The sequence below is a fragment of the Lepidochelys kempii genome, chromosome 10 (assembly GCF_965140265.1).
Source record: "Lepidochelys kempii isolate rLepKem1 chromosome 10, rLepKem1.hap2, whole genome shotgun sequence".
Classification (NCBI taxonomy): Eukaryota; Metazoa; Chordata; order Testudines; family Cheloniidae; genus Lepidochelys; species Lepidochelys kempii.
Genome location: NC_133265.1, coordinates 50,304,644 through 50,322,779, shown reverse-complemented (window position 1 = coordinate 50,322,779; position 18,136 = coordinate 50,304,644). Strand labels below are relative to the sequence as shown.

Sequence of the window (18,136 nt, the reverse complement as noted above, 5' to 3'; positions counted from 1 at the left end):
GCTTTAAGTGCCACAAAGGCCATTGAGATGCAAGGCTCCTTCCCTTCTGCCCCCACTTTTCCATTTTGGCTTTAAGCAGTGAGTGTAAAATGATGGGTTTTGGCTTCCTAGGTTCCAATGCAGGGAGCAGGGACATTTGGAATTGGCGTCTGGCAAATATTTAATCTAATTAGGTCCAGAGCTGATTGAACGTCTGTTGTTGAAATGTATTGTTGGTCTTGGAAGAGACGGCTGGCAGCGCTTCATGCAGTAGCACTGTGTTCCCACCCTGTACGTAATCTGTCGGATCACTCTGGGCATGGGGGAAATGAAGCAGAAGGATCTCCTCCCTTCCCCACCCCCCCGGCAACCCCCTTTTGAATGTTTTTTTGCATGGATTTCACATTAGCCACAGGCCTCTCCCCCTGCCAGTGCCCAGATATGGGACCCAATGTGCTGGACACAAAATAGTCATCAATGCAAGAAACGTGACATGCTGTGGGATTCACCCCTTTATCGTAAATAACTTTCTGTAATGATTTTTCAGCTGTACAATGCAGGGGGCACCAAATGCCTGTGAATCGTAGGCAACGTTGGGACTGAATTGAGTGCTGTCCTTTGAAGTGCCACGACGGGTCAGAGAGATGCACTCTAGAGCAAGCAGAGCCCAGGGGTGAGAGAGAGGGTAGTTCAGCCTCCTTTCCCATTCGGTTTTCTGATACAGCTATCGCCAAGGGTGCCTGTCGCAATACCATAGCTGCCTCTCCTCTGGGGCCTGGCCTGCCAATGTCAAACAGCCACCACAGGGTAATGACTGGCTTGAAGTGGTCGTGGAGAAGTAAAAAGCCCTAGATCCCCTTCCCACAGTGCTAGCTGAATGGAAAAGTACAAACAGGAGGTAGTAACAAACAGTGCAGTAAAGATTGCAGTAAATGTGAAGATTGCTTTGGAGTCTGCCAGCTCTCAAAAATGTCTAACCTAAGTACCCTCATGCCTAGCTAGTACTGACATGGGCGTCTTCTGAAGAAACCCTAGATGCAGCCCAGCATAGTGGTGGGGTCCTGGCTGTGGGTTGTAATTCCTTTAAGACACCAGCTCTGACTTACACCCCAGTTTATGTGACTAGAGGTGTTATCCACTGAACGAAATATAATACCAACAGCCTGACTCCTTCCTGATGAGTAACAAGTCCATGGCACTTTTGGTAAGAGGAATGTTCCTATGCAAGATCTGGCCAGCATCTAGTTCTCCATTCACCCTACCTAAATTCCCATGTTTGGGCGAGGACTGTAGGCAGGAGACTAGGGGTAGGGGAACAATTTTGAGTGTACCTGCCTTGCCCATTGTGCTTTGTTGTGATTTGACTCATTAATATCCAGCCCTCTCCAATCTGGCCCTTTTTCTTCACAAATGCCTTCATAGCCACCTTTGCCTTCAGAAGAGGCCCATGTTGTGATGCCCTGTACTGCCTAGCTCCTTTCTTATAGGCCCTTGCAGGCCTTTTCCTCTATCCACCCCCTCCCGCTCCCTTGGTGCTGTCATTTGCCCAACTCTTCTTGGTTCAGTCCTGCCAGCCCTGGAGACTGTTTTCACCCTGGCTCCTGACCCTCATTTATCCTGTGTCACCATTTTTATTATGGGCTCTATCAGCACACTGATGCCAATGCACGGAGCTGGGCTCTCACTGGGCCTATGCTGCTAACAGCCATGTGTTCCTAGTTCACATTAGTTCCTAGTGACTCTCTTTTCTACCATTGAAGGGCTCCAGGTTATTGCATGCCCTCCTCCACCTTATTCTCATGAGCATCTGTTGAGCCCATGGTAGGCTTTGCAACTTTATCCTCTTCTCACCCTTTTTTTTTTCCACCTCCCCCACTCCCCCCTGGCCATGCCTCAGACACACTCTCTAACTTTCTCTGCTCTTGCCAGGACCATCAACTATTACTGGAAAAAGCTAACTGCTTGTAGCACATGTTCGCCTCACGCTCGACTGCTTCAGTGACCCCCACGCTTGGTGTGTCAGCCATTTTGTCACTGCCACTAGCTTTAAACCCAATAGCCAAGACTGGCCATAGTCTAGGTCCATGAGGAATACTCATCCTCCAAATATCTTGATGCAAACTTGGTGTCTGTGTCCCCACAGTCCAGCTCTGTACACTTGTCTGTATTTAGGGGCTGGTGTGGTTTCTGTTAGATCTTGGTGTAGCAGAGTGATGTTTAACTCCTAGCACAAATTGCTCCCAAAGGATTTGTCACTTTAAGTTACTACTAGCAGGGACTTTTGCTAAGACCCATTGGTTGGAAATCATGATAGAATGTTGACTACATTTAAAGAACTTACAGTTCTGATTCGGCTTGGACTATTACCCTGGTCAGCAATGCTTCAGAGCACACTGCACTGTTAAGAAGCTGGCTTGGCTTGCAAAGTTAAACATGGACTGTGGTTGAGCTGTTACTTGCCAAATAACATTTCACTGATGACTTGTACATTTACATGACCAGACTATTTAAGTAGCCAAACTGTTACTGTGTACGCAGCCTTTTTCTAAGCAGCTGGGAAAGCAAATCCACCCTGGCACAACTTCTAGGATCAGTAACTAAGGAGGAAGAAAATCTGGAAAGGGCTGTCTGGAGACAGTGGTACAGCAGGAAGATGGAGGAAAACTCTACAATATCTTGTGCTGGGTTACCACTGATGTGTAGCTGTCTGATTTCACTTTTATTATATAGAAGTTAGGGCCAAAGCATTAGCTATCTATTAAGGAGTTTTTGCCCTGTGTGTTTAAGGCTGTTCAGATAAATTTGTATTTTGTGATTGAAAAGTAAGCCATTAATTAGTAAGAATGGTGTAAGTTTCCTTAGTAACTAGTGCAACTTCTGTAGAGCTAACCCATTATTTCCAAGAAAGCCTTTGCCAGGGCAGCTGTCTTTTCCAGAGCCATTTGGAGGTGGTATCTGTATGGCAAGCCGTAACCTATTGTATAGTCAGGCTGTTAGTTAACACCTAGTGAATTGTCTGTGACTTTGAGCTCCAATGACCACATTCTGTTACATTAAGTGCAGATTCCACTTTCCTCAGGGGACATTGAGACCCACAGGCTTGTATCTAGGAAATCTGGTTCCAGCCACACAGGCCTTGGGCCATCAGTACATAGAGTCAGCCTTTGATTTAGCAGCACCACTCATTCATGATCTGTGTCATAAATATAAACACCTTTAAAATCCCTCCTGGCCAGAGAAAAAACCCTTTCACCTGTAAAGGGTTAAGACAACCTCACTGGCACCTGATCAAAATGACCAATGAAGAGAAGATATTTTCAAAAGCTGGGGGGAGAGAGAAACAAAGGGTCTTGGTCTGTCTGTGTGATGTTTTTGCTGGGGACAGAACAGGAATGGAGTCTTAGAACTTAATAAGTAATCTAGCTAGAGATGTGTTAGATTATGATTTCTTTAAATGGCTGAGGAAATAAGCTGTGCTGAAAGGAATAGATATTCCTGTCTTTGTGTCTAAGGTTTTGCCTAGAGGGATTCTCTCTGTTTTGAATCTAATTACCCTGTACGGTATTTACCATCCTGATTTTACAGAGGTGATTATTTTTACTTCTATTAAAATTCTTCTTTTCAGAAACTGAATGCTTTTTCATTGTTCTTAAGATCCAAGGGTCTGGGTCTGTGGTTACCTATGCAAATTGGTGAGGATTTTTACCAAACCTTCCCCAGGAAGTGGGGTGCAAGGGTTGGGAGGATTTTGGGGGGGAAAGACATTTCCAAACAACTCTTTCCCAGTAACCGGTTAAACATTTGGTGGTGGCAGCGAAAGTCCCAGGGCAAAGGGTAAAGTAGTTTGTACCTTGGGGAAGTTTTAACCTAAGCTGGCAAAAGTAAGCTTAGGAGGTTTTCATGCAGGTCCCCACATCTGTACCCTAGAGTTCAGAGTGGGGAAGGAACCTTGACAATCTGTCTTGCCATTAATGCCCAGCTAAGAATGCCCTTTTCCTCCCATGAGGGGACAGAAGCCAGAAATTAACAATACCTTATTTAGCAGCGCTCAATAACAGAGAATTTTACTAGGAGGCTATGCCAAGCTGTACATATGGAGAGGTTTCTGCAGGTATAAGGGTTGAGGAGAATAGTTAAGCTCTTCTTTACCTTCACCAAGTCCCCTTTTGCAGAAAAAAGTTAGTCTGTGATAGTCTTGAATTCTCAGTTGATGTCCTAGGAAGCTAAGTTTGCTGACACTCATAACAGAAGGGGCATTATATTAGGGGAACTATATAGCACTTTGTTAGCACCGAGACCTCCTCTACATTCCCTGTACCTATCTTACAATAGAATATTTCTCAGAACTCCCAGTCACTTGAATCATTTATTAGAGTCAGATGTAGCTTCACTGTTCACACCACTTACAATAGTTAAGAATTCCATAGCATTCATCGCTTAGCAATTCATCCATAGCTTTCTGTTGACTCTCCTCTGTTTCTGCACAGTGGTTTCTTTATCTTCTTAACACTCTCAGACAGGCTGTCTGAAGTTTCTGGTTTTGATGGAGCAGTTATTCTCTCTCTGGGTATGAAAACGATACGCACCAACTTTGCTAGATTGTCATTAACAGTGATCACAAGAAAGCAGAACAGAATATCAAAGTAAATTAAAACTGAAAGACCATATAAAACTGAGACTTGCTAGAAAAGAATCAAGAGATAAGGACATTTTAAAGTATATTTCCAGGGAGCCCCATTGGACTTCTGTGACCCACAGCCTATTGCTAGATGCACTATTAAGAAAAGCAGTAAATGAGTATTAGCTACTGTTTCCTCTGACTAGTTAAATTTGTTTAAGTTTTGTAAATAAGGTTAAGATTCTTTAACTGTCAATTCTAAACATTGTTTTGATTTAACAAATCACTATTAATGTTTAGAATTGACATTAAATTGTCTAGAAATAGCTAATTGTTCAAATGCATATTAGTTTCCTGCAGGGGTCAGTGTTTGGGCAAAGCCTAACTACACACATGCTTGTAGCATACACACTTTATGTAAAGAACTTCACTAACAAATCTGCAATATAGTGCTATATGTTGGAGATAATAGCATGTATAGCAGCCCAAGTAATTCATCCACAGTTAAACAGAATAGGTCTCTGTTGTTGGCATATTAAACAATTCTATAATAATACCACCCAAAATTGAGCTTTGTAAAAGCTCCTTTAAGATACACACAGTGACTAAAATAATTTTGATTTCTGAAGGCTTTCAAGCCCATCCTTCCGATGGCAGTTCTTAAAAAGTTAGTAATTTAAGCCCACAGTGTAGTCCAGCAGCTGCAGACGTTTTTAAAGCAAAATAGTTGTTCCAGAAAGAACATAAAACTCTTTCAAGGAGTTTTGCTTTGCATAATAAATACTGTGGGGATGTCATAATAATTAGGACAGAAGAACCCAATGCACAGCTACAGACTAGGGACCAAATGGCTAGGCAGCAGTTCTGCGGAAAAGGACCTAGGGGTGACAGTGGACGAGAAGCTGGATATGAGTCAGCAGTGTGCCCTTGTTGCCAAGAAGGCCAATGGCATTTTGGGATGTATAAGTTGGGGCATAGCAAGCAGATCGAGGGACGTGATCGTCCCCCTCTATTAGACGTTGGTGAGGCCTCATCTGCAGTACTGTGTCCAGTTTTGGGCCCCACACTACAAGAAGGATGTGGATAAATTGGAGAGAGTCCAGCGAAGGGCAACAAAAATGATTAGGGGTCTGAACACATGACTTATGAGGAGAGGCTGAGGGAACTGGGATTGTTTAGTCTGCAGAAGAGAAGAATGAGGGGGGATTTGATAGCTGCTTTCAACTACCTGAGAGGTGGTTCCAGAGAGGATGGTTCTAGACTATTCTCAGTGGTAGAAGAGGACAGGACAAGGAGTAATGGTCTCAAGTTGCAGTGGGGGAGGTTTAGGTTGGCTATTAGGAAAAACTTTTTCACTAGGAGGGTGGTGAAACACTGGAATGCGTTACCTAGGGAGGTGTCAGAATCTCCTTCCTTAGAAGTTTTTAAGGTCAGGCTTGACAAAGCCCTGGCTGGGATGATTTAATTGGGGATTGGCCCGGCTTTGAGCAGGGGGTTGGACTAGATGACCTCCTGAGGTCCCTTCCAACCCTGATAGTCTATGAATTGACATGACTGGTAAAAGCTCTTGGATCAAAACTTCACTCAATAGAAAAGCACTGGGTTTTATTTAAAAACATAATATAGAGACTCAAAGTAGTAATTATGTACTCACATGTCCGTATAAAATAAATTACAAGGCAGAAGGAAACTGCTGCTAAAAACTTAAGCCAAAATCATGAAGGGTTAAAGCTGAAATTCTGGTTTTAGATCCTGCAGCATTGAGCGTGAAGGCTAGATATAGCAGAAGGAAGTTCTTCACTCTACATTTGGAGGATCTGGAATAAAGTTTTTGAAAGGCTGAACGTTCTTGTTCAAATAATCTTGTTATTAGTGATCTTGCCAAAAAGAGACATGAGGCTGTGTTGAGCTAATATATAGCTCAAATGCAAGTTTCTGGAAAAGAGGGATAATCTTTGTCCCCACCACAAATCCAGTTCTGAGTTAAAAAAGCAGACACACTGCCAGCTGCTAGATTTTATAGTGTATGTTTTATTACAGAATTGGAAAAAAAATCAAAATTGTTTGCAATCCAACATTAGCTGAAAAGGTAAATGAGTGTAGTACACAAGATATTCAGGGTTAGAATTCAGACAATTTGTACAGTTTTTCATTGTTTCAAAATCTGCCCGAAACCAGCAACTCAAGGGCATTGCACACAGATTTTTTTCTTCTTTCCCTTCAAATTTGAAGAGTGCTTTCACTTTTTCTTTAATGCTTCAGTCAGCTCAGGAACTACCTGCAAATTTAAACAGATACAGTAAGTATGTACAAATTTCAAAGGAAGGTGGTAAAACCTCCATCCTTAGAGGTTTTTGAGGCCCGGCTTGACAAAACCCTGGCTGGGATGATTTAGTTGGTGTTGGTCCTGCTTTGAGCAGGGGATTGGACTAGATGACCTCATGAGGTCTCTTCCAACCCTAATATTCTATGAAAAGGTTTGCTAGGACTGGGAAGAAAGAGGTTCTGAAATCCTATGTTTAAAGTTCATATGACACAGACAATACCAAGAAATGATTATGTGCCAAGCCCTCACTTCTTGAATTAGAGCCTAATGAACTCTTGTTTAGATTTCGCTTGTCTTTATATAAAAAAAAAGTTTTCACACTGAACTCAGCCATGGGGCTCAACCCAACTGAAGGTCAGATTCTAATCTCAATCAATACAATAACCACTTGGAGGTATTCTGTAATGTCTGCGTACTGAACAGTTCTACAGTTCACCTGTTCAGTATTTAAATGGAGTGATTTTTTCAACAGAAGAATCAAGATGCAGTAGTGTTGATATTAGGAGAAGCATCTTTATCATTGCTGTAAAGCTTCATTAGATACATAAGTAGTAGGTCACAGCTACCATTTTTTTCCCCCAGTGAAGTCAGTGGAATTAGAACCATACAGAGCCTTCAGTATTTGAAGATCCTTACAATAATAGTTAAAGGTCCTGTTCCCAAAATTTCTAGTTCCAGCCCAGGGAGGAATATCAAAATCACTTTAGGACATTACAGTACATTTCTATGATTTACTTGGAAAACTGGTTTAGTTCCTCTAATTTTCAGCAAAATTTAATTCTGAAGAGATGAGAAAGTGATAGGCAGTAAACAATCACCATGGCCAAAAAAATAGTTTAAGGTAAAATGCATCTACTAGTCAAGCTTCAAAAAATTAGTTACTAAGTAATAAAAAAGGAAATTGAAAAGCTGATTTAACTAGCATTAAACAATCCTTTTAAAGTGAGTCAGTGCCAAAGCCTTGGCACTTGCTCTGGTTCTGCCACTTAACACAGCCATGCTGCACTGTAATTCTGACTAGCACTAGGAAGAGCAGTTATGCATGTAAAGAGTTGGTAGATTAATCTATAGAATACACCTGAAAACCTATCCTTGTCACTTGTGTAAAATATCAATTACCTTTTCTTTTAAGGGGCTGTAGGTTGCCCCAGCTCACAAAGATCCCAGCTGAACTCACCACTGATGAATATAGCCTCTCAATTATTTAAGAGAGCTACATTTCCATTAGGTGGAAATAATGTGTTCGTACAAAATTTATTAAGGAAATTGTCTACATGTTGTTTCTTCCGAATGTCACTTTGTCTCCAGCTTATTAAAAGGCCCATGTTTACTGCCGAGCCAGCAGGCATTAGTTCAGGAATGGCATTAAGTGCTGGCAGTGTTTCTGCCTACTTTCCTCAGTGGATATACTATGAGCTCATGCCAGTCATACAGATTACATGCTAATAGAGCCCGCAGTGTAACCTGTAGCAGCACTGTGAAGAGTTCTAGTAAACGTTCAATTTTTTCTACATATGGTAAACAGGTTTTTGGGATGACGGTAGGAGTTCAGGTGATAAGCCTATTTAATGCTAAGAAACTGACATGCTTTATCTATTTCACTGTACAAATCTAGAACCTTCACTCATATCTAAATTCAATGTTAACTCCATGTTCATTCATACTTCAACAAACAAAAGAAACGTATTTGGTCTTTTCTATAATAAGTTCAAAAAAGGAAACCAAATTATTAAAGTTTCTGAAAGTGAAGTATTTGGGATAACAATCAAGAAAGTCAAACTTGACTATTTAGATCTGCTGTGACATGGGAATGATACATAATGGTACCTGAAATTAAATTCCTTCAATACACAACACAGGAGAATGAAAGAGGGAAAGCTTTCCTCAAGACTTTAAATAGACTCCTTTGCGGAAAGGCTAAGATTCCACATAATACTCAGTGAATGGGAGATCCTTGCTTAAGTACATGCATCTGATGAAGTGAGCTGTAGCTCGTGAAAGCTTTACTCAAATAAATTTGTTAGTCTCTAAGATGCCACAAGTATTCCTTTTCTTTTTGCCCAAGTACAGTTACTCTTCAGAACCTAGTGCACAGGATGGATGCACTTTTAGTACAATATAGATAAAATGCAAATAGATATTTGCAGAGGCACAGATCTCCCCCCTTCCCCCACAGAGCTTCTTATTATGGGGATTGTTTTGATATCTTTACATCATAACTTTCCCAGAATTAGGAGAAGTCTGGAAAGCAAATCAACAGTAGACAAGAAACAGGACTTCTTAAAACCTTGCTTTCACACAACACAAACCTGGCTCATCAAGGAAGCCAGGTTTGCTGTGAAATGCAGAGGGATAGTTGCCCCAATTCAACGCAAAGCACTTATGAATGAGAATTCAGCATATGATTAAGCCTATCAATGGGATTTAAGCCTCTGCATAAAATACCTTACTGAATGAGGGCCAGTGAAGTTCGGAGGGGTAAAACAGGTACTGGATCCTACAAAGCAGTGATGGGTAACCTGTGGCCCATCAGGGTACTCTGACTGCAGGCCACAAGACATTTTGCTGAAGTTGACTGTGCAGGGAACCGGGGCCACTGAGAGCTGCAGAGGGGCCATGCCTACAGATGGTCAATGTCAGCAAAAGTGTCTCACAGCCCGCAATCAGATTACCTTGATGAACTGCTTGCAGCCTACAGGTCGCCCACCACTGCTACAAAGGCTACTACTCATAAGCCGCACAATTTGTGCAATGGTAGCTGCTAAAGGAACTCATATTGGAGTTAATAAAATATAACCCTAAATTTGAGGACCAAGATGAAGTTGCCTGTAGGAATATGCAAGGCAAAAACCACTGCATCCTACAGGGAGATACCTATACGCATACAAAAAAAACCTCAGTGTTAATCATACAAGAGTTAGAATCTGCACTGTCAGCAATATTGAAAGTGCATTTTGAAGTGCATGAGAAGCAATTGGAAAAATGAGAGAGCCTCCAGATCTGTGATCATTAAAAATGATACAAATTATGACGACTGTGTCAGAGTGAAATGTGTATTTCAGTTTCAAAACTGCTAAACCTGAGTAAATGTTATCCCTAAACAAACACCAAGCTGAATTCCAAGCTCATACAACAATTAAGTCTGTTCACACCTGCACTGCAAATTAAGAGTATAACTAGCTTCCAAACAGGGGTGATGGGACACTCTCTCACCCAACATGGGGATGCTGAAAGTAGGGAAAGAACATGCACACGGTAAGCAGGATTTTTTTTAAACTTCAATGAGGTTTTGGACTGCACAGACAAGCCAGGATGTAGGCTTAGAAAAATGTCCTATACCAAACTTTTATTCTCATGGTTTTCCAGTAAACTTTGCTTTATAGAATCATACAATATCAGGGTTGGAAGGGACCTCAGGAGGTCATCTAGTCCAACCCCTGCTCAAAGCAGGACCAATCCCCAACTAAATCATCCCAGCCAGGGCTTTGTCAAGCCTGACCTTAAAAACTTCTAAGGAAGGAGATTCCACCACCTCCCTAGGTAATGCATTCCAGTGTTTCACCACCCTCCTAGTGAAAAAGTTTTTCCTAACAGCCAACCTAAACCTCCCCCACTGCAACTTGAGACCATTACTCCTTGTTCTGTCATCTGCTACCACTGAGAACAGTCTAGATCCATCCTCTTTGGAACCCCCTTTCAGGTAGTTGAAAGCAGCTATCAAATCCCCCCTCATTCTTCTCTTCTGCAGACTAAACAATCCCAGTTCCCTCAGCCTCTCCTCGTAAGTCATGTGTTCCAGTCCACTAATCATTTTTGTTGCCCTCCGCTGGACACTTTCCAATTTTTCCTCATCCTTCTTGTAGTGTGGGGCCCAAAACTGGACACAGTACTCCAGATGAGGCCTCACCAATGTCAAATAGAGGAGAACGATCACGTCCCTCGATCTGCTGGCAATGCTCCTACTTATACAGCCCAAAATGCCGTTAGCCTTCTTGACAACAAGGGCACACTGTTGACTTATATCCAGCTTCTCGTCCACTGTAACCCCTAGGTCCTTTTCTGCAGAACTGCTGCCTAGCCATTTGGTCCCTAGTCTGTAGCAGTGCATGGGATTCTTCCGTCCTAAGTGCAGGACTCTGCACTTGTCCTTGTTGAACCTCATCAGATTTCTTTTGGCCCAATCCTCTAATTTGTCTAGGTCCCTCTGTATCCTATCCCTACCCTCCAGCGTATCTACCTCTCCTCCCAGTTTAGTGTCATCTGCAAACTTGCTGAGGGTGCAGTCCACGCCATCCTCCAGATCATTAATGAAGATATTGAACAAAACTGGCCCTAGGACCAACCCTTGGGGCACTCTGCTTGATACCAGCTGCCAACTACACATGGAGCCATTGATCACTACCCGTTGAGCCCAATGATCTAGACAGCTTTCTATCCACCTTAGTCCATTCATCCAGCCCATACTTCTTTAACTTGCTGGCAAGAATACTATGGGAGACTGTATCAAAAGCTTTGCTAAAGTCAAGGAATAACATGTCCACTGCTTTATGTATGAATCTTTTAGGAAAGTCACCGTGATGTGTTCTTGAAAACAAGCTTATGACCTCTGGTGAGAAGCAGGAGATGAAGGAAAGTGCCTGACTGAGGACACTCAGTCCAAAATATAGGAATAAATACTGTCTGTCCCTAAAAGGTGCTACCTAGATGCTGGCTGGTGTAAGGAGCATGAAAAAAGCCTGATTTGTGAGGAGTGGCAGGAATAATGGACATAATATTACAAGATAAAAGATCTTTAAAAGGGCAATTGTTCAGCATCTGTAGTAGCTAGTTTTACAACTTAATCTTCTACAGTTTTACTATTTAAGAAAACAGTGACGCCAGGACAGAGTTATGGACTACTGGCTACAAAGTGTCATGTTTTAAACATCAGTTTGAGTAAATAATCCAAAGCATCTGAGCCTCCTCCCATATTCTAACGGTCTCTTCCAGAATGAGTCTGATTTAATATAGATTATTTTGAGCTGTCTTCCGAGCTCAGACTTCATTATACACGGCTCCCACCTAGGTGTTTGTTTTTTTAAATAGGAATTTAAACTTCTGATAAACAGGAGGAGCAGGTGATAAAATGCAGAAATGCACAGACACAGAAATTTAAAAATTGTTTAAATTATAATTAGTCTACATGGAAATGAAAGGAAAAACTTTCCAACAATTATGTGGAGTGGTTCTCATCTACAAGCAACCACATGCAGTGGCGGACACTTTTAAAGACATCAGAAGGGTTGATCCCATGAGTTCTTTATTCATTCAACATTTTTTACTCCTATCCACACACTTACGTCAGCTTAAATCACCATACTTCCTTATTCCTAGTATCTCCTTAAATACATCTTTACTCTTACTTCAAAATGTCATGAAGGAGCAAGTAAAAAGGAAAAAAAAAGTATGCAGAACTGATCTACAGTACGCAGAGGCCAGCTCTAAAAAATTAAGATTTCCCTTTCCCACCCCCCTCAAGGTTAGACTTACCTTAAATAAATCTGCTACCAATCCGTAGTCCGCAACCTGGAAAATCGGTGCTTCTGGATCCTTATTAATAGCAACTATGGTCTGAAAGTAGAAACAAAAACACATTTAAAATATACAGCTGTAGATTACATTTTTCCCCCCGTATAAAAAGCGTCTTACGTTCACACCGGAATAAAAGACCAAGCAGATACGGTCAAGTGCATTTGACAAATACTTCCGATTTCTGCCTTGAAAATAAGACTATAAAGGAAACCTCAATAAAAGAACTAAATATCTACAATAACAGAAAAGTTTTCTAAGCTCTGACTATTCTATGCTCATTTGATCAAAGGCATTTGACAAATGTTTTCAAAGCAGAAATGGGAAGCAAGACTGGAAGGAAATCTCAATAAGCGAATTAAAATGTCTACAATAAATAATGGAAACACTTATGGTCTGACTATTCCATGCTCCATTAACAGGACGGTCATTTGATGTAGGAAGGAGGGGGAAGATTCTTCCTTAAAATGCTATAATAAAAAAAGGACATCCACTATAAAAGGACCGTGATGTTTAACAAATAAAAACAGGGAAAGACATTTTGAAAAAGGAGTATAAAGCTACACACTGGAGACTTAAATGTTAATTTTTTTTTTAATGTGGGCAATATCATTTAGTTCACTACACAGTGGAAAAATAATATACTATTAAAATCCCAATGCTAAACACAGAAAACTCCCTCTCCTAGAGGACAGAGTCTGTACTTCTAGACCAAATCACTTCAAAATAGCTTCATGATAGGTTTCCAGCCCAAAGACTGCAGGTGCCTAGATAAATAGCCTGTTACAGGATATTAATATACAGGAGAGCTCTGTAAACTCAAAGCTATACAGCTCACAAATAAACCCTATACTGGTGATGGCTACCACCTATCAATTCAAAGCTGTGAGAACCCACAGGTATTCTAAGCCAACATATTCTTCGTATGTTTATCTGCGATTCAAAGAGACCTTTCATTCAAATGTCTGTTTTTCTCCATCCACTACAAGTACTCTACCAAATCATTAATTTGGCTGAAAAAGCTTGATCGTAATAATTAAATGAAATAAGGTTAGAAAAGCCTATATTTCTAAACCACAGAAATGGTTTTCTATAACTAGACTGACATTCAAAATGTGTGTCTCCACCTAGAAGTTGTATGTTCTAAAGCGGTGTCCAACCTGTGGCATTTGAGGTGTTAGTGCAAGATCAAATACCAATTTCTTTAAATGTGTTCCATGAGACATGCCCTGTGATTTTTAAACAGACATGTCTGAATCAGCTTGCAGCCTTAGGAGCAGCTGATGTTGATGCCAAGCTCCAGCTGCCCTCTTGGTTGCCTGCAGCATTGCAAGGGGAGAGGTGAATACTGCTCCATTGCGGTTTCCTTGCTGGGCTATGGAAGCCCACAGAACAGTAGTTGGACTGATTTCACTTGGAGCCTACAGACAACTAGCAAAGAATGACCTTCCTCCCCAATATAGCCACCCAGGGCAGCCCAGGATGGGAAGAAAAGCAGTTATGGCTCCTCAATTTTATGCCCCAGCCTTGGCACTAGTTAGGGGAGCATGGGGGCTACTCTAATTTCCACCACCTGGCAATGTTCCCTTAGGAACCATATGCCCAGCTGGGGATAGCCTCATTGCAAGGTGCTGTGGCCACTCCAACAAGGACTGCTTGCAGGGATGCATAGGAGCTGGCTGCACTGGTGTTACACCTGGTGAGGACACCCTGATAGGGCTCTTCAGGGTGCTTTCTGTTCCTTCTACACTACCTAAGCATGATAAAGGGCACAAGCCCAGAAATCTTCCCCCAAGTATTGTCATTTTGAAACAAGGTGTTTGGCCCTCAGGCTGAAAAGGCTAGAGAGCACTGCTCTAGAAGAACCTTGTGGAGGTATTATCTAATAGATATTCAGAAAAATATTCACCATTGGCTTGTTGAAGAGGGAGATGTACCCTCACCATTGTTAGATTTGTTTAAAAACACCACATCTCAGTTTCTCCTATAACATATCCACTAATTCAAGGAACTTCGGTCACCTGGTATTTCTTAATCAGAGCTGGTTTTCTAGGTCATACATTACATTTCACAGTCTTTAGTGTTGAGAAAATCTCAATACTGAAGGATCAGGCAGTCAGCATCTCTTTTCTCTCTCCCCTGCACTTCATAAACAAGTGTTTTTAACATCTGCATTCAATACAACTTAAAACTGTGTACTTTGGCTACAAGACTGACAACAATCCATCTCCTACCCTGTGTGATAATTCAAATCCATGTGTTTTAAGGGTGCAAAATCAGAAGCAGATAAGAAATGACAATCTCATGAAAACTGGTCATATTTCCATCATTTTACAACTTCATCATCCTTCCCATGAAATATTGAAGGAAATTATCAGATGGTAACTTCAGAGAAACAACAAAACAAATACTATACCATTTAAGGTTTTTTAAGAGGTAGGTCTCTTCACTAACACCTTTAAATGATAAATAGTGTCTGAAAACAACTAAGACCTAATCTTTAACAATGCTTCAGTAGCTTTGAAATATTTTTATTTTAATCACTGTTCTGTAAAATGACTGGATTTAGTACATTTAAAAATTATGCTAATCTGACTGGCATGTAAACTAGGTAAGATATAAAATAATTAAAAAACCTCCTAGAAAGGAAAGGAATTGTGAATCCATAACAGATGAAACAACTAACATAATCCATCCCTTCTGGAAAACTGATTTTTCTACCTTGTTATAAAAGTACAAATAAATTATACATTTCACTCACAGAAAGCTTCTCTGACTACTTCTGAAAACATATCCTTAAGTGTGCAAGTTCACAATGCCAGATAATTCACAGTATGGGGGGCAGGAGGAAATCACACAAGAGACTGTTGCCATGGTTACAGTTTTTTAAAAACAGTAATATAAATTGGATCTTTTCAGTAAATACAGTATCTAACTGCTTCTACTAAAAACAGAAGTAGGTCACAGTTCAAATAAAAGTAAAAATAAGTCTTAAGATACACAAGTTTGTTTAAATATAAAATAAATATTATAAAGGGAAAAATTAAACCCAGTAGTATATGATTCAAAGTCACCTAATCTTTTATATGTAATTGGGACCAAACAAAAAAAGAGGATTTTCAAAATTTAGGACACAGTATTGGAGAGCAGGGGATCTTATGATATTAGCAGGACTGCAAATATTCATTTCAAACTCTCTTTCTTTATCACCTTCCCCACCTCTCTCTGTTTAATCTAGCAGAGAAGAGGCTAATGTTACATAATTTCACTAATTGTGGCATAATGGCATAAAATCTGCCTCTTCCACTGCAGATCCTATTAGTTGCACCTCTCCACCTCACAATTTTCCCTGAAAGTGTTTCCCCCATTGCCCATAACATATCCTTTAATTTCTCACTCAGGTTATTTTTCCAACTGTATTACCTCTAAAGCAGGACAAAGCTTGTATGAAGAAGGCTATACAAAATGTATTACACTGCATCTTCGATGGAATTTCCTCTAACCTAAATCTGGCAGCTGGTGTTCCACTCATTCCTATGCCCTCCAATAAAAGTTTGACATTTCACTTTAAAATGCACGCACCAACCTGCAGTATTCAGAAGAAACTAGGTGCTAAAATAAGTTCAGATCATCCTACTATGTAGTTTGGCTCATGCTAAAAATATCATTGGATACTTAACCAAGCTAAATTTGTTAGTGTGGACAGAAAAGAATTTTAAGAACTTTTCTCCTGAAATTTCAGAAGATGAAGATCCATTTATCAAAAGGTGAAAACAGAAACATGTGCTCCACCTATAAAACAATGGGAGACCCTCACAAGGGTTTTCCACTGCTTTATGAGCTGTTCATGCTTCAGCAGGATGCCACAGCAGAAACACATTTAAGCCTGTTTGATAAATCTACTTTAACAGAGTCTCCTAAAGAGGTACAAAAAATGGCCTCTTGTAAAAATTACTTGTAACCAAAAAAAAAAAAAAAATCTATTTTTGGCATTATTACTGCACATAATTCTGCCTATTAGGAAATAGTCATTGTCCAGTCCACAGTCCAATTTCCAAATTTAGCCCGTACATTTCAGCTACTAATGAGTTAAACCTTTTAAAGTTTTATTACCATTTTATAAAATGTTTCCATTTGAATAGATAAATGCAGGAATGTCAGTCATCTTTTACTTTATGGAATAGTAAGTTCATAATTCAAATTGCACATTGTTATGCATGAATTAATACGTCAGGTTCTGAAATGTGTGAGTGGGACTATAGTATAGTATTCAAGAATGGAATTTTTGTTTAAACAATACATTAAATCAATTAGTCTTTTCTAATAAACTGTTTTTGCAACAGATTTCTTTTAAAGTTAGCTTGCTATTGAAACTTTTTCACAGTATTTAACATAATATAGAGCTTTAAGAGTTGACACTTTTAATGCAGCAGAACAAACCAATTGTCTTGCTATGTTCACTTGCAACAAATGTTGGAAGAAGTTCTACTGCTATATGTATTTTGTAAAAAAAAAAAATATTTTTTCCTTCTTTCAGTCTTTTCTACTACATGCAGGACTGTACCTTGCTGTCTTTCATCCCTGCTAAATGCTGGATCGCTCCAGATATTCCAACAGCAATATAAAGTTCCTAGAAGAAAAATAATTATTAGCGTAAGTGAAAGTGTGTAACATCTCACTGAAACTATAACAAAAATCAGTACCGTAGAGTGTTTTAATATACAAGTAATTTCTTGTCTAGATTATGGAAATCCAGAACAGCACATTGTCCTATGGGAGCACTATAGGCAGAAATCCCAGGGAACAAGATTTGGTTCTCTTGTCCTCTTGGCCAGTTTTAGGGTGGGAAATAAAGACAAAAAAAGTATCTGGCACATGCACAACCACAGTGATGCCCTGTCTATGTGAGGTTTGTACTGTTGTAAATGCATCATAATACACATTACTCCTTAGTTGAAGGATGGGACTGTCATGGTTGGAAGGTCTTTCAGATTCTCGGAAAGATTTTTAATTTAATTTAATTTTTTCCTATCAGTTTTATTAATTAAATACAGGCTTATTTCTAAAAAACATTTTTAAAATTCAATTTGAAACTGACCACCTTTGTTAAGGCCTAAATTTACTATAATCATTTAAATTAAGCACACACAAAAAGAATAATATTAAGCAGTATATGTTTGCTACCCAGTTTCAAAGAAAGTCACCCACTGACCTAGTCACTGGCTATGCACCTGGAACCAGAGTTTGCTGACATGCTAAACCAGCTTTTGACCACAGTAACCTCTTCTGTAGGTGCAAGGAACAAATATTTTTTTCTTTTCAGTTTACTCAGCTAGTTCAATTCAATAACTAGTTAATTCAAAGTTAAGAAACCAAGTGGGAGTGGAAAAAGCAGGAAAGCTTGTTTTTCTCTTCCAGGCCACGAATAAAAACGAGGTATGAGAGGGTGAGATCTACTAGTTCTAAAACTGAAGGACACAATGACCAGAAACAAATCAGTTCTATTTGCTAACTACAGATAATTTAGATCAACTGTTTAACAAATCAGTTATGTTTTGCATTTAAAACTATTTTGAAAAACTTTTTCTATGTATCAGCACACGTAAGATTTTTTTTAAATTAAATAAAACTTAAACTGTTTTTGT

At 39.9% G+C, this 18,136-nt stretch overlaps 1 protein-coding gene across 2 annotated transcripts in view; it reads right to left on the bottom strand.

The window, feature by feature from the left end:
* Positions 1-6,608: 6,608 nt before the first annotated feature.
* ETFA (electron transfer flavoprotein subunit alpha) overlaps positions 6,609-18,136 on the bottom strand; it is a 45,740-nt gene continuing 34,212 nt past the window's right edge. For both annotated transcript variants that reach the window (XM_073303515.1, XM_073303516.1), the window contains exons 10-12: positions 17,056-17,121; positions 12,453-12,533; positions 6,609-6,875 (exon numbers count right to left, since the gene is read on the bottom strand). In XM_073303515.1, the coding sequence (XP_073159616.1) occupies positions 6,837-6,875; positions 12,453-12,533; positions 17,056-17,121 (186 nt within the window). In that variant the 3' untranslated portion in view covers positions 6,609-6,836. The remainder of the gene's footprint in view (positions 6,876-12,452; positions 12,534-17,055; positions 17,122-18,136) is intronic.